Raw genomic sequence first — 14,400 nt, 5'->3', positions numbered from 1 at the left:
TAGATGCAAAAATTCTCAATAAAATACTAGCAAACAGAATGTAACAAATCATCAAGAAAATTATACACCATGACCAAGTGGGATTCATCCCAGGAATGCAGAAGTGGTTCAATATACACAAATCAATTAATGTAATACACTATATCAATGGAGCCAAAGACAAAAATCACATGATCATCTCAGTTGAGGCAGAAAAGCTTTGGATAAAGTCCAACACTTATTCATGATAAAAACCCTACAGAAAATTGGCATAGATGGACTTTACCTCAATCTGATAAAAGCTATCTATGAGAAACCAACAGCTAATGTCATTCTAAATGGTCAAAAACTGAAAGCTTTCCCTTTAAAGTCAGGAACAAGACAAGGATGTCCACTGTCACCACTCCTGAATAGGAGTTCTGGAAATATTAGCCAGAGTAATTAGACAAGAGAGAGAAATAAGAGGAATAAGGACAGGAAAAGAAGAAGTGAGATTATCATTATTCCCAGATGCCATGATACTCTACATAGAAGACCCCAAAACTCCACCAAAAGGCTTATACATTTCATAACTAAATTCAGTAGCATAGCTGGATACAAAGTTCTCTCTCAAAACTCAATAGCATTCCTATACACAAACAACAAGCAGACCGAGAGAGAAATTAGTGAAATCATACCTTTCAAAATAGCATCTAAAAAGATGAAATACTTAGGAATCAATCTCACAAAAGAAGTAAAAGATCTATATAGTGAAAATTAAAGTACTCTGAAAAAAGAGATTGAAAAGGATTTCAGAAAACGGAAAGATGTTCCATGCTTATGGATAGGAAGAACCAACATTGTGAAAATGGCCATACTCACAGAATTGTTGGACACATTCAATGCAATCTCAATTAAAATACCATTAGTATATCTTACAGATCTAGAGAAAACATTCCTAAAATTCATCTGGAACCAGAAGAGGCCTAGCATAGCAGAAACAATCCTGGGAAACAAAGGAAAGGTAGAAGGCATAACAATCCATGACTTGAAATTATACTACAAAGCTACTGTGATAAAATCAGCATGGTACTGGCAAAAAAACAGACCTGAAGATCAGTGGAACAGATTAGAAGATGCAGACACAGATACAAACACACTCAGCCACCTTGTTTTTGACAAAGGGGCCAACATGTTCACTGGAAGAAAGATAGCCTCTTTAACAAATGGTGGTGGAAAAAGTGGCTTTCTGCACGCCAAAGACTAAAACTAGACCCATGTCTATCACCATGCATGAAACTAAAGTCAAAATGGATCAAAGATCTAAGTATTAAAACAGAAACACTAAATCTACTGGAAGAGAAAGTAGGTAAAACTCTCAAAGACATAGGGGTAGGCAGAGAATTCATGAACAGAAACCAAACTGCATGGGAAATACTTCAAAGAATCAACAACTCAACAACACTCAACTTATTGAAAAGTTTCTGTACATCAAAAGAAATCACCAACAGAGTAAAAAGAAAACCCACGAATTGGAAAAAATTTTATCCAAGTGCCCCTCAGACAAAGGACTCCTATCTAGAACATATAAAAAATTTTAAAAAATCAGGCCCCCAAAATTCAAAGACCCAATCCAAAAATGGGCATCTGAGATGAACATACACTTCTCAGAGGAAGAAATACTAATGGTGAATAAATATATGAAAAAATGTTCAACATCATTAGTCATTAGAGAAATGCAAATTAAAACAACACTGAGATTTCATCTCACCCTACAAAGAATGGCTATTGTTAAGAAATCAACCAATAACAAATGCTGGAGAGGCTGTGGGGAAATAGGAACACTTCTCCACTGCTGGTGGGAGTGTTGATTGGTGAAACCACTGTGGAAATCAGTCTGGAGATTCCTCACAAAACTAGGATTAGAAGTCTCACTTAACCTAGCTATTCCCCTTCTAGGTATATTTCCCGAAGAATTAAAAATGTCATACCACAGTGATATATGTGCACCCATGTTTATAGCAGCATAATTTGTCATAGCTAAATCTTGGAAACAACCCAAATGCCCACCAATTGAGGAATGGATAAAAAGGCTGTGGTATGTCTATACAATCAAATATTACTCAGCATAAAAAAAAATAAACTCGAGGCTTTTATAGGTAAATGGATGTAACTAGAGACCATACTCAAGTGAAATAAACTGGGCCCACATGTGTAAACATCATATTGTCTCTCTGGGGTAAGAACATGAACGAGTAAATAAAACTCAAAATGTACAATAAATAATAAGAAAGGGAAAGAAATTGCTCAAAGGAAGGAACAACTGGGATGAGGGAAAGAAGAAAAAGAAAGTACTAAGTCATTTTATACATTATGGATTGGTGGCATAACTGTACTGCTGGTGTCTGATGGTTTGTTGAGGGAACAGTTAATGTTTAAATTTTTTTTTAATATTTGGACCAATTTTGCATGTTTGTATCTGGTAATATGAGCAACTTATGTGATGACAACAATTTGCAGTGTAATATCCATTGGTGAATACCTACAATCCTGCCTAGTGACACTATGTATTGTCTCTAATGTTCTTTTAAATTATTATTTTCTTATTCCCTTTAATGATTTGATCAATCTTCTATTCTTACATCTGGTAATCTGAGCAACTTCACTGAACATAACAATGTGTAATATAACAACCACTGTTAATATGTATCATTTAGTTTGAAACCCTGTATCATTTTTAATGTCCTTGCTTTGTGTTGTTTATCTTTTGCTATTGTTCTTTTTTTTTTTGGTATTATTTTCTTAAAAAAAAAAGTTTAAAAAAAGGAAGGCAGGAAAGTCGCTCTGTTCTACGCTTGTGGCATGGAATGGTTGCCACACAGACTGCGTGAATAAATGGACACCAAGGGTGGGACACCAGGGTCTCACCCGGTAAACTAACCCTGCCCCTTTTCTCCCGTTGTGCTTCAGATGATTGCCTCTCCATACAAGCTTCATCACCCTGTGACTTATGTTAGTTAGCTTGCACCCCATGCCTGAAGTTCAACATATTCTTATAAAAAGTCTCAGAATCGGTACACTGCGCTTCTCCATTATTCTCATTCTATTTCTGTGCGTTAAATGGGAGTCAAAGCCTTGTGGTCCAGTCCCAGGTCCACTGTGCCCAACAGTGGCCCTCAGACCAATAACCTGAGCACTGAAACCTCGGGACACTTCTTTGTAAAGTGAGCCCAGAAGTGCCAGCTGCAAAGCTACTGTGAGGACTAATCAAACTGATGCAAATAAAGCCCACAGAGCACACAGAAGTCTCACTGATATTACCTAACCAGAAGCACCCTGTCCAGTGTGATGGTGACCAGACAGTGATGTCCAACTCAAGATATCTTGAAGTAGAAAACACACATTAAAGCTCAAAGACTAGGTACCAAAAATGTAATGTACGTTAATATATATCATATTGACTATGTGTAGAAATGATTATATATGAATATAGGGGGTTTAAATTATTAAAATTAATTTCATTTATTGATTGTCACATTTTAAATGTAGCTAAAATTTTAAAATTATATATGTGGCTCATATTTGTGGCTTACATGAAATCTCCTTTGGATGGTGGTGGGCTATAATAACCACTAGTATTATAGACATAGGGTCCAAGAAGAAAATTTTAAAACGCATTTTTAATGTAGTAAAATATTAGGATCTCCTTCAACACCAACATGCAGAACAAACAGTAAATTGGGCAAAGATTCTCTTCTTGAAATGCAACTTTCTGTCTTTATGATTCATTTTAGATAAAGATAATCCTGGTGGAGACCAAAGCAAAAGAAAATATTTTACTTAGCAAATATGAATGAAGATTTGTAGCGTGCTAGACCCATGGCTGGGTCACAGGTTGCACAAAAGGCTCCTCCTCCTCACACTGCCATGGGGGAAAGGGATACGGGTGCAGCGTGCATGCAGTTATGTGCTGATGGTAAAATTAGCTGTCAAAGGTGTTAATGATGTTGAAGTCGAAGAAGCAAGTAACTTTCCCCAGATAAGGAAAAGAGGGACACACAAAGAAGGAGTGAACTTTGAACCAGACTTGAAAGTGTAAGAGAGAGAAGAAGTAATGCTACGTACCTGGAAGCTTTGGGTAAGAATTATTGGCCATGTTCTAAGTAGAAATTATAAAAGCATTTCAATTTAAACCAGGTAGTCAAAGTCCTAGGGGAGCAGTCATTCGCAGTTAGATTCTAACCATAAATGTTATATTGCACACGGCATTTGATGTCTTGGGTCTTGCCATTCACACCCAAGCTTGGGAGCATATTATCTCCGCTGGCCTGTTCTACAGCCTTGCTCTCCTGTTCTTCTCTTTTTAAACAATAAGCTTGAAGTCTCCACCATTTCATAAATAGTGCCTTGGCTTCCTGACTCATACTTTGTTTTCACCTTCTCTGATCTTATAGAAGTCCGTGTCTCTATCAGTCCACGCCCTTCTCCCCAAAGCAAACCAACAGATATTTACTGGGCATTAATTTGGAGAAAAATAGTACAAAGACACCTGAGTGGAGTTGAGCAAATGAGTATAAAGCAAAAATTAAGGATGAGACAAATGCCTCCCTGCATGTAGAAATACATAATTCCTGTTCAGCTACTTTCATGCCTTTTCACTTTGTAGATTTTATATTAATTTAACTTTTCAAATGAGCGTCTTACTGTACTTCATCGGTATTTCACATTAGGTCTCTCTTCCCCAGATCTACCTATGCACGCAGATATCCAAGTCTAAATATCAGTGAGTGAAAACATGCCTTCATTAACGTTCACCTTTTCTATTCTCCTAAGTAGTCAGATACTTATCTATTTGCAGTTATAGTCAGAAAAACCTGAGGCATAATATCTGATTTTTAAAAATCTAATATAATAATATTTAAAAGTGGGCCTTATCAGATTATAAAATATAGCTTACGCATTTTTAAGCTGTGCATAGCCTTTAGTAGGAAATATTACCTGTATACCACACCAGTCTATTTAGAGCACCATGCCAAATTTCTGTTGCCATTTTAACCAGTCTGTTAAAGCAGTAAGAGCAATGAGGAAAATACGTAAGATGATGAGGAGTCTTAAAACCGTCTTTTAAAATTGAGTTGAATAAATAAGAATATATTCATTGAAGGAAGGCAATTAAAAGGTTAGCAAAGACCTGAGAATAATTTTCAAGTATTTGAGGGCCTGAAGAAAGATCAGGGATTATCTTTTCAAGGTCAAAGCGGGGATCTAACGGCAGACGATAGAATGGGGACCGAACCCAGGCCAGTATAAGTCATGCATTTCTGACTGATTTAATCAGACCCAGCTACATGCCTGTGGAAACTGGCCACAAGTCAAAGCTAAGGGGGATTTCCTTAGGATAGGATAGCGTGTGAAAAGCCAAACTACAAAACCTCTCAGATCCCTTGCGATCAACTACAATGGGCTTTGTTTCCAGCTCTTCCCGAACTATTTTTGACGGGAAGCTATAGCTACCAATAGGTGGCGCCACACTCTCACTGTTCGCTTGCACTAGAGCAAGCCAATTTTCCTGCTGGTAACACAGCGGCGGCAATGTAGTGAGGGCTGGCTGCTGGCACTCAAACTGTAGTCTGCATTTTCTGAGTCATAATATGTGGGACTTGAAACGGGGCTTGGAGGCTGAGGAACTTTCTGAATGAGCCGTTCTCTCCTACACACTTGCTGGGACTGCGCTGCCTGTCGGCGTCTGTCTCCAGAATGTTTTGTCCCACCATTTTGCTTCTTGATATTTTCATTGTTGTCACTATTATTATTTTGTACAAGAGTTTGAACCTGGAGCTTTCATACTGCGCTACATCCCCAGCCCTTTTTTTAGCTAGGGTTCTTTTTTTCTTTTCTTTTCTTTTTTTTTTTGAGACATTCTCACTAAAGTAAGTAAGTTGCTCATGTTGGGCTTGAATTTGTGACCCTCCTGCCTCAGCCTCCCTGAGCGCTAGGATTACAGGTATGTACCACCACATCCTCCTCAGATTTGCTTTTCAAGGCAAAGCAAAAGGTACTTCCTTCAGAGGCAAGTTTGTCCTGGTGACCCAGTCGTTTGGTTAGGACTCTGCCTCTGTTACAGTTTCATTACAGGGTCACTCCTTCTTCAGACCATAAAGACTTTAAAGACAAGGCCCTGTTTTATATTAGACTCGTCAGTTGCAAACACACAGCTTGACCTTCAAGTAATAGTAAGTGCTTCTTTTATGAATAAACAAGTTAAATTCTAACTATTCATTGAAGAAACGCAAAAAAGAAGGACTACTGAGGTTAGTTAGCAATTGTTTTTGGAGAGGAACCCAGATTGTCTACCACCTATATAGATTTTTTAAGGAGTCTGATTGTTAAATAAAGGTAGTAGCTTTACTTCTGTTTGTATCTGAAAACAAAGCACCTGCATCAAATGAAGGCAAGGACTTAGCTTGCGGGACACAGCTCTGACTCAGGGCCTGGGGACCTGCACGCGGGGCGGCTCTGCGCTCCTCCAGCACTGGTTGAGGCCCTGCGTCCGCGCGTGGTGGGCGGGGCGAGTTGATCTCTGCGCTGACCCACACGGAACACTTTGAAAGGGAGTTAGGGCGTACAATGGAAAGCCTTCCATGTAAAGGCTGACTTTAAAGCAAAGAGACTAGATGGAATCTTGATGATTAGTTAAATCCCCAGGAAGCAGAGAAAACATCTCAGTAATACAGAAAATGTGTCACTGACAGCAGTCCCCACCCCTACCTGTTTCCCCAAACGCGGTTTCGCAGCGGGCACTGCTGGGGTGCCCAGGACAGAGTCAAATCCATCGCGGGCACTGGCTGGACCCTTTCGCACGTTACTCAGTCAAGCCCGCAGTCCTCCAGACCGCAGTCCTCCAGGCCGCTGTTCGCTTGCAGGCAAAGGACCACGGAACAGTCGTAGAATTTTGCTTTTCTTGCCGAAACCGGCTCAAACGACTGAGTTTTATGGGTTCTCAAAAGAACCATTTTCTATGTCCAAAGCCAAATATGGCCAACGATGATATAATACATGTTTTTCTAGAATAGTGAAATGTTCACTAGTCAGTTTATCTGCATGTAGCCTCCGCCCAAGGCATTCCCAGACTGTGAGCTCTCGGGGTAGGAGGGCAGGCGCACCTCCTATAAATCTTTGTACATCTAGCGCTTTGCACAGTCTGGGCGCTCACATCCTGGAAAGGGTTTGTTCAATTTGTTGAATGAACAACTGTGTAAACGTATCAGATTCAGAGGTGTTTCTGACTAAAAAACAAAGTTAAAAACCCCAAACTTTCAAGTAGTTCGTTCCTCAAACTGACGAAAGCTTTTCTTGTTTCTTTCCATGCATTAGAAGAGTTACTAGAACAGTTATACCTGAGCTAGAACAGCATCACTACTTGACATATAAGTGATAATATGCCCCGCGAGAAATCCTTCCAATACTATTTAGTTTTGATGCAAATTTTGCTTGGGTTATAGTTTTTCTTCTCTTTCTCTTCCTCTCTCTGGCTCTGACTCCAAGCCTTCGATCAAACTAAGGACCTTGAATATATACCATCTTGTTTTATCTCTTAAACATTAAATTCAACTTGCCTGAAGTGTTTGGGACTCCCCTCCCTCCGCGGACTTGCTTCAGAGGCCCCTGAGTACATCATTCTCTTTCTAGCAGATCTATTAGGGTGACAAATTCTGTGGCTATGAAAGAAGGGTAAGAGTCTTACTTAGGGAAGTAAGTCTAGCTTACTTCCATGCCCACTCCAGGGCAAAGCTGTCCTAGACAGTGATGTACCTTCCTAAGCAAAAGAAGCTTAGCATTATGTAATCGAATAAATCCTTTGTCCATAGAAAGGACCATTAAAAGCACCAGGTAGAACTAGGACGAGGATGCTAATCAATCTGGTGGTGGGATCATGTAAAACACCCACAATGTGAGGGATACATGCTTAGAACCGTGCTTTCCAGACATGGATCAGATTCACCTAGGTGTCTTATTAAAACAGAGATTTCTGAGTTCCACTCCAAGAGTGGAGAATTTCTAACAATTTATAGCTGATGCTGATGCTGATGCTGTGAATCCTGTGACCACAGTATGAGGCTGAATTAAGAAATTTCTATTAAAACTACAAACCTGCTCCCTTCAGCCACCAGGGTGGGAGGACAGGCACAGTTGCTTGCTGAATGTAGGGTGGAATACCGTAGATTGTTTTGCAAGATGGCCTCCACCTCTCTGTGTTTACGCTGTCATCCAACTGTGCTTTGTGCTATAAAAATGCATATTGTGAACATCTGAGATACGTTTAAGGTTCGGTAGGAAGATAAAGGGAGACAATTTTTCAAAGTATTAAGAATACTTCACTTATGTAGGTTTTCTAAACTTGTAATGCACTTTCTTTGAGTTTATATTCACTTTCTAAATTGACTTTCACTCTTTCTGTGAGACAAACACGGTAGGTATGAGTTAACCCATTTCATGGCTGAAGTAACTGAGAATATCCATATTAGATTCTTTCACTAATTGGCAGTTCAGCCAAGATTGGATTTTAAATCTTCCAAGTTTTAGCTTTAGGCAATCGAAAAATAAATACTCTAGTGATCTTTTCTACTTGAAAACCATTTATCTTAATCTATAACTAAGTGCAGCAATTATACTCAATTCAGTCTTTAGATTAATTTCATGCAATTAAATTAAAAGGGTCTTTGAAGGAAAAGTAAATAAGGGCATGTTGGACCTCGGCCGCTTTAACTATAAAATAAGAGGTTTGGACAAAGACCCTTGAATTCTTAAATCATTGGATGTAATTATTATATGGAAGGATTGATGGTATCTTTCTTAGTAGAGTAAGAAAAGCCAACTGAAACCGGTAATACAATGGGATCATGTTGCCCAAACACTGTTATTTTCAGGGTGCAGTAAGGGTGCTGCTTTTATGCAGCTTCTGCTGACTGGGAAGGTGGCTTTTCAAGGAAGGGACATCAGTAAAGGGGCCAATAGACACAGCAAGGTCATTTCGCTCTCTGACCTACATGCTGGTGTTTTAAATAAAGAGAAATCTTTGCTTTAAAAATATCATCCCTAAAATATTTGTGCCACAAAGATACTTTATAATAGTTTACTACTGCCTACTATGTCAATACACAAAGATACAACCAACTACTTAGTCACATGTGACTAGACTAGCAATTTTATTGATTGCTAAGAATATTCCATACATAAAGACACTCTGGTTATGCTCTCAATATTTATCACTCCAAAGTAGGCTTTATCATGGCAATTCTTGAGTCATTTGATTAATAATACGTCAGCATTTCCATTTACAAATTTTATTTTCATGTATTTATAATAAAGTCATTCAACTGAAACTTTGCATAGGAAAGTTCCAGCTGAGACTATTTGTGATTTTTTTCCTCTATTGCCAAATTTCTTTCCAATATTACCATCAAAATAAAATTGTCAAGATACCAACTGATTATTGGGATAAGCAAATTTAACAAATGGGAACAACATCAAAATTTGCGGAGAAAAGTTAGATCTGAAACTTCAGTGTAAAAATCCTACCTAGCCAATAGAAAATAGAGGTCAAGTTGCTCAATGATTTTCCTGAGGCTCTTTAATAGGTATAATTTGTATTGTACCTATTAAATACAACAAATACTGGGGATTATATAAGGAATTTAATAGCTATCTTGAATAAATGTGTCTTTGTGAAATATTAGTGGGAGCAAAACATTAACAAAGCAGCACATATACTTTCCAGTGCATTTTTACACAAAGCTTTCTTTTAAAGCATAATACTTGCTGAGAAACAAGAAATATTAATCATATAGAAGAAGATAATGAAGGGTAATTTAAAATGGGGAAAATAAAGTATAATGACAGAGTCTAAAATTCTATTCAGAGAATTTTAGAATATAAAAGGAAAATGGTGCAATGTCAACTGGATCCAAGTTCAAAAAAGGAGAAATATAAATGGACATCATGAGGTAAGTGGGGAGTGAGAACTGTCCGTATTCAATTGTGGTTACCACTGAATTTTGCCTGTCTTTTTTCTTGCTAAATTAGTAAGGTTCCAAACTAGTGTTTTCCCAACTAGACATTTTAGGAAGTATGGCTACTTTAAGGGATTTCATTAACATTTAAAAGCCCTGAAAGGTACCACAGCAAAGACTTATTACCCTCCCTAAAACTTTTTTGCTCATGAAAACTAATTTTATTTATGACCTTTAACATCTTCCAGGGATCTCTTTTTGTGAAATTATGTCTAGAAAATTAGATCAGGCCGCTAGAAATAACAGGTTTTGAAGTGAGCTCTGTATGTTTGAAAAATTATCAAATAACATGGTGCCCATTTCTGTTTCCATTGAAGAAAGGGGATGGACTAGTTTTCTTCAATGCTTCCTCCAAACACAAAATTCTATAATGTAAAAATACAGGGAAGTAGATTTAATATTCATGCCCCTATTTAATTAAGTATTATCTTAATTTTCTTCTTCATTATGCATATTTTTAATTGTTTGATCATTTGCAACTCTAATTTTTTATAATTTTTTAGTACATGTTTACAGTACATAATGCTTGCATTACATGTGTGTGGTAGGGGTTGTACACATACCTAGCATGTATCAGTTCTTATTTTCACCCTCTTTTTCTCTCCTCCTTCCATTTTCTGATCCTTTTCCCACTTGAGAAATATCTATCTTCCTACTTTCTACCATCGATCCTCCACTTTGCTCTTTATCTATATTTTATGTTTCTCATAAAAGAGAAATATGCAATATGTGAACTTGTGGGTCTGATTTATTTCACTTAACAGTAGGGTCTCAAGATGCACCCATTTTCCTACAAATGAGCCAAATTTTTTTTTTTATGGCAGAGTAGTGCTCCATTGTGTGTGAATACCACATTTCCTATTTTTTAATGTACAAATATGAGTGAACTATCTTCCTGAATCAATTACCTGCTTAAGGTTTCTTCCTTGACCTCCACAGTCACTTCCTCCCTTTGAGTGTGTCTAACTACACTATAAAGCTAAATTTGTATTTTTTTTATGTAATTAATTCTTTCTCCTTTCCATTTACCATGGATAATCAAGAATCCATGGTACTATGGATTTTTAAATGTCAGAGATTGTAAACCGTCTTGCCTATTACAGTAAAATCTTCATTAAAGGCTATCATGTATTCAAAGTAGTGTGTAATTCAAAGCAGCTGCACGTCCTGTTCCTCTTCTCCAGATGTACAATTGTCCTTTAAATAAAAACACCAGATAATCCAAGTACACTTTAGTTTAAACTGCCAGGCCTTTCCAGGTAACTAAGTTTTAATGAAGTCATCATGGTCTCTCACTGTCAAGGCCAACAAAAAACGATGCCTTCCCCACTGGTCCCTGTATTTGACAAGAATAGTTCCCATCGGAGTGAAGCTCACATAAACCTTAATTACAACCTATGTCTCAAAGCCCTGTATTTTGAATTGTGCTTCAGAAACAGGTCAAAATCATAATGTTTTGCTTTTAAAGGTTTTTGTTCCTATTAAGAAGAAACTCCCCTCTTCACTGAAGGAAAAATATTCATGTGTGAGTCTCTATTAACTCGTTATCATCGTTTTTTATTGATGAAATATGTGTGCTTTTTAAAAGATGACATATACCCACTAAAATGTAATCTTTCTGTAGTTGTACAACATCAGTAGTGGTGGTTTTCTAGAAAGAACATATGTGTTTTAATTGCTTTTATGAGGAGCTTACATTTAGGATTAAGAAAAATAAGATTACATGAGTATGGGGATAATGAGAACACAATGAACATATATTATCCATCTTAAAGGATCAAGACAGAAGAAATCTCCATACAAGACATCCTTTTACCCCACAGTAGCCAAGACAAACTCAAATCAAGATTAAAATCAAAGCAAGTTTCATGTCCTTCTGTCTTCCCTCAGAAGGGTGTGTTTTAAGCAGGCTGAACTTCTCTGCTGTCAGTAATTCTATCTGTATGTAAATTCTTACACACCACAAGAAAGCTTATAAGCCCTCCAAACTTATAGTTTTGGCACACCAGCTACCTTGAGCTGAGGGAGAAGTGTATTTAGGATGGGTGCCACCCACCATCGAGTAATGGTTTAAGTAGGAAGTAGTCACAGGGAGACCACAGCAGCTAAATTTCAACCTAAGATATTCTAGGTTTAGAACAATAATTTTAATCAGGTATGTTCCAAAGATCCAATAGGTCTCTATAGCAGGCTATAACTCAGCTTAAATAGCAGTCTGCCGAGTCAGCAGGCGCTCCATATATATATATATATATATATAGTGTATCATCGATCTGCCACTCAGTCTGTAACGTCTTTGGTACACAGAAGTCCTATATCCTGTGAAACTTACACAGGTGGAACTGGAAAGCATATCTAATTTATTAATGCAGACAGCATCTCTCACCTACACCAGAACACAGGTCCTAAGGTGAAGGGGCGCTATGGAAATGCCAGCATGGTAAAGCCAGAGGAGCACTCACACGAAAACCTTAGCACCTTCCTGGAGTCCAGCCTTATTCCAGCCCAAACTGCCTTATAATAAAGTCTTTTCAGTGGGCTGGTAACTAAACACTCTTGGAAGGGGTCCAACGTGAACCACCTCTCCAGGAGCCTCCAGTGAGGTAATATGACACTTAAGCTTCCACAAAAAATGAATGTCTACATTTGATGAATAAGTCATTAAGACAGGCTCTAGGATGCTAAAGGGATTACTTTTCTTATCAGGGCACACAGCCTTGTGTATGTGCTTCGAGCTGTAATTCGTCATTTCAAGCAAAGGTCTGGACTCTGCATCAGAATTTATCATTAGATGATAGAAGATGACAGAGAGGCTGATAAGAGACCCTGAAATTACAACACGCAGAAGGGGTGGAAGCCACAATGTATATGGTGCCTAAGACAACAGACTGTACAATACGTGTGAACAGAAGAAACTCAAATCCCTCATCCGATCCTGCAGATTCATAGTCAAAATGAAACTTGGTTGGTACAGAAATTACTGTGTATCTCGTGGGTGCCTCAGCCATTCCCTAGGATCCCAACCAAGAAGGTGACCATCACGGCAGGCATGATCTGAATATCTACCTGCAAGACTGCCAGCTTCCTCGTCTACCCTCTGCCTTCCAGTCCTTGCTCCCCTCCCACCTCCACAGGGCTCCTTCCCTGAACTCTGCCCACCCCTCATGCGCTAAGTACATAGATGGTTTGCGGGTGTGGCTGGCTGGCTGTCAAAGCCTGGGATGCTGTGCTTTGGACAGGGAAGTTTCCTTTCCTTAGCGTCGGCTACCTCCCAGGTCAGGCTCCCGGTTCTAAGAAGAAAGTGGAATGCGGTTCAGCTCAGACTTCAGCGATAGCCTTCTGCACTAAACAGCATAACTCACATTTACTGTAAATGTCATCGTGCTTATGAGCTTTCGAACACATTTACAGTGTCGACCTCAGGCTTCCTTCCCTTGACGGATGTTCTAGTTTTCCTTTGTTTCTAGGAGTCCCAAGTACTGAAGTTTTGGGAAATTTCTTCCCAATGACTTTGACAGCATTGACACAGCATTGAGGCACAGCCTCCTTTCTTGAAAAGTTTTGTCGATTTCTCAAGGGTTCACTGAAGACAGGCTTGGAAGTCACAGCACCGTCTATCATGAAAGTTGTGAAAGAAAAACCTGCTGCATCTTCAAAGCATACAAAGTCAGCATCCAGGAAACTCCCTCAAACTGTTAGCACGAGGGAGGGAGGCTGTTTGCATAAATTATTAGCCTCACCACAGGGTCGAGGAAAAACCTTGTTAAACCATGAATTTCAGCCGCAGTGATCTGTGTTGAAAATGGGATGAGCAGACAGATTTTCAGCAGGCAGATTCCTGGAGGTTTATGATCCAAGGCTACTCCTCCTTCCCGCAGTCCTCAGTTCCTCTCCGAGTGGATGGTACAACCCCTATCCGCCCAGATGGCTTTTAAATAATCTAAACACGCAAACCCCTGGTTTCATTTGGGTGCCACCAAGGGACTCCTAAGTAGAAAGTGCCAAATACAGTTACACCGAGCGCGGGTGCGAGATCCGGAGAAGAGACGACCTACGAGGCGCGCGGGGCCGGGGACCGGGCAGTGCTAGTGCCTTTCTTTCTGGGCCTTGGGGTTGGCATCAAAGGGCATCTGCTTCTGGGTTAGCACTGTAAAGCCCAGACCGAGGGGATTTCCGCAGCCCGTTTAGGCATCAGCCGCCTCGGGTCGGTCGAGGTGTCGCAGACCCTCAGGAGGAGTCGCCGGGCGCGGGGTGTCGCCCTCTCCCTCTGCAGCCTCCCAGGCTCCCGCTCCGCTCCCTGCTCCCCACTTCTCCCCTCTTGCGACTCTGACACCCGGCGCGCCCGATCTCAGCCAGCCAACGGCACTGCGGG

The 14,400-nt window shown here is 39.4% G+C and overlaps 1 protein-coding gene across 1 annotated transcript in view; it reads right to left on the bottom strand.

Annotated features, from left to right (window-relative positions):
* The window catches only part of Bmp3 (bone morphogenetic protein 3), a 51,814-nt gene that overhangs the window by 17,810 nt on the left and 19,604 nt on the right, over positions 1-14,400 (bottom strand). The window contains exons 7-8 of the mRNA XM_005388497.2: positions 14,191-14,375; positions 8,110-8,242 (exon numbers count right to left, since the gene is read on the bottom strand). Of these exons, the coding sequence (XP_005388554.1) occupies positions 8,110-8,242; positions 14,191-14,375 (318 nt within the window). The remainder of the gene's footprint in view (positions 1-8,109; positions 8,243-14,190; positions 14,376-14,400) is intronic.

The sequence above is a fragment of the Chinchilla lanigera genome, unplaced genomic scaffold, assembly GCF_000276665.1.
Source record: "Chinchilla lanigera isolate Chin_1 unplaced genomic scaffold, ChiLan1.0 scaffold00032, whole genome shotgun sequence".
Lineage (NCBI taxonomy): Eukaryota > Metazoa > Chordata > Mammalia > Rodentia > Chinchillidae > Chinchilla > Chinchilla lanigera.
Note: the sequence above shows the minus strand (reverse complement) of the source record. Positions and strands in the feature narration are given on the sequence as shown.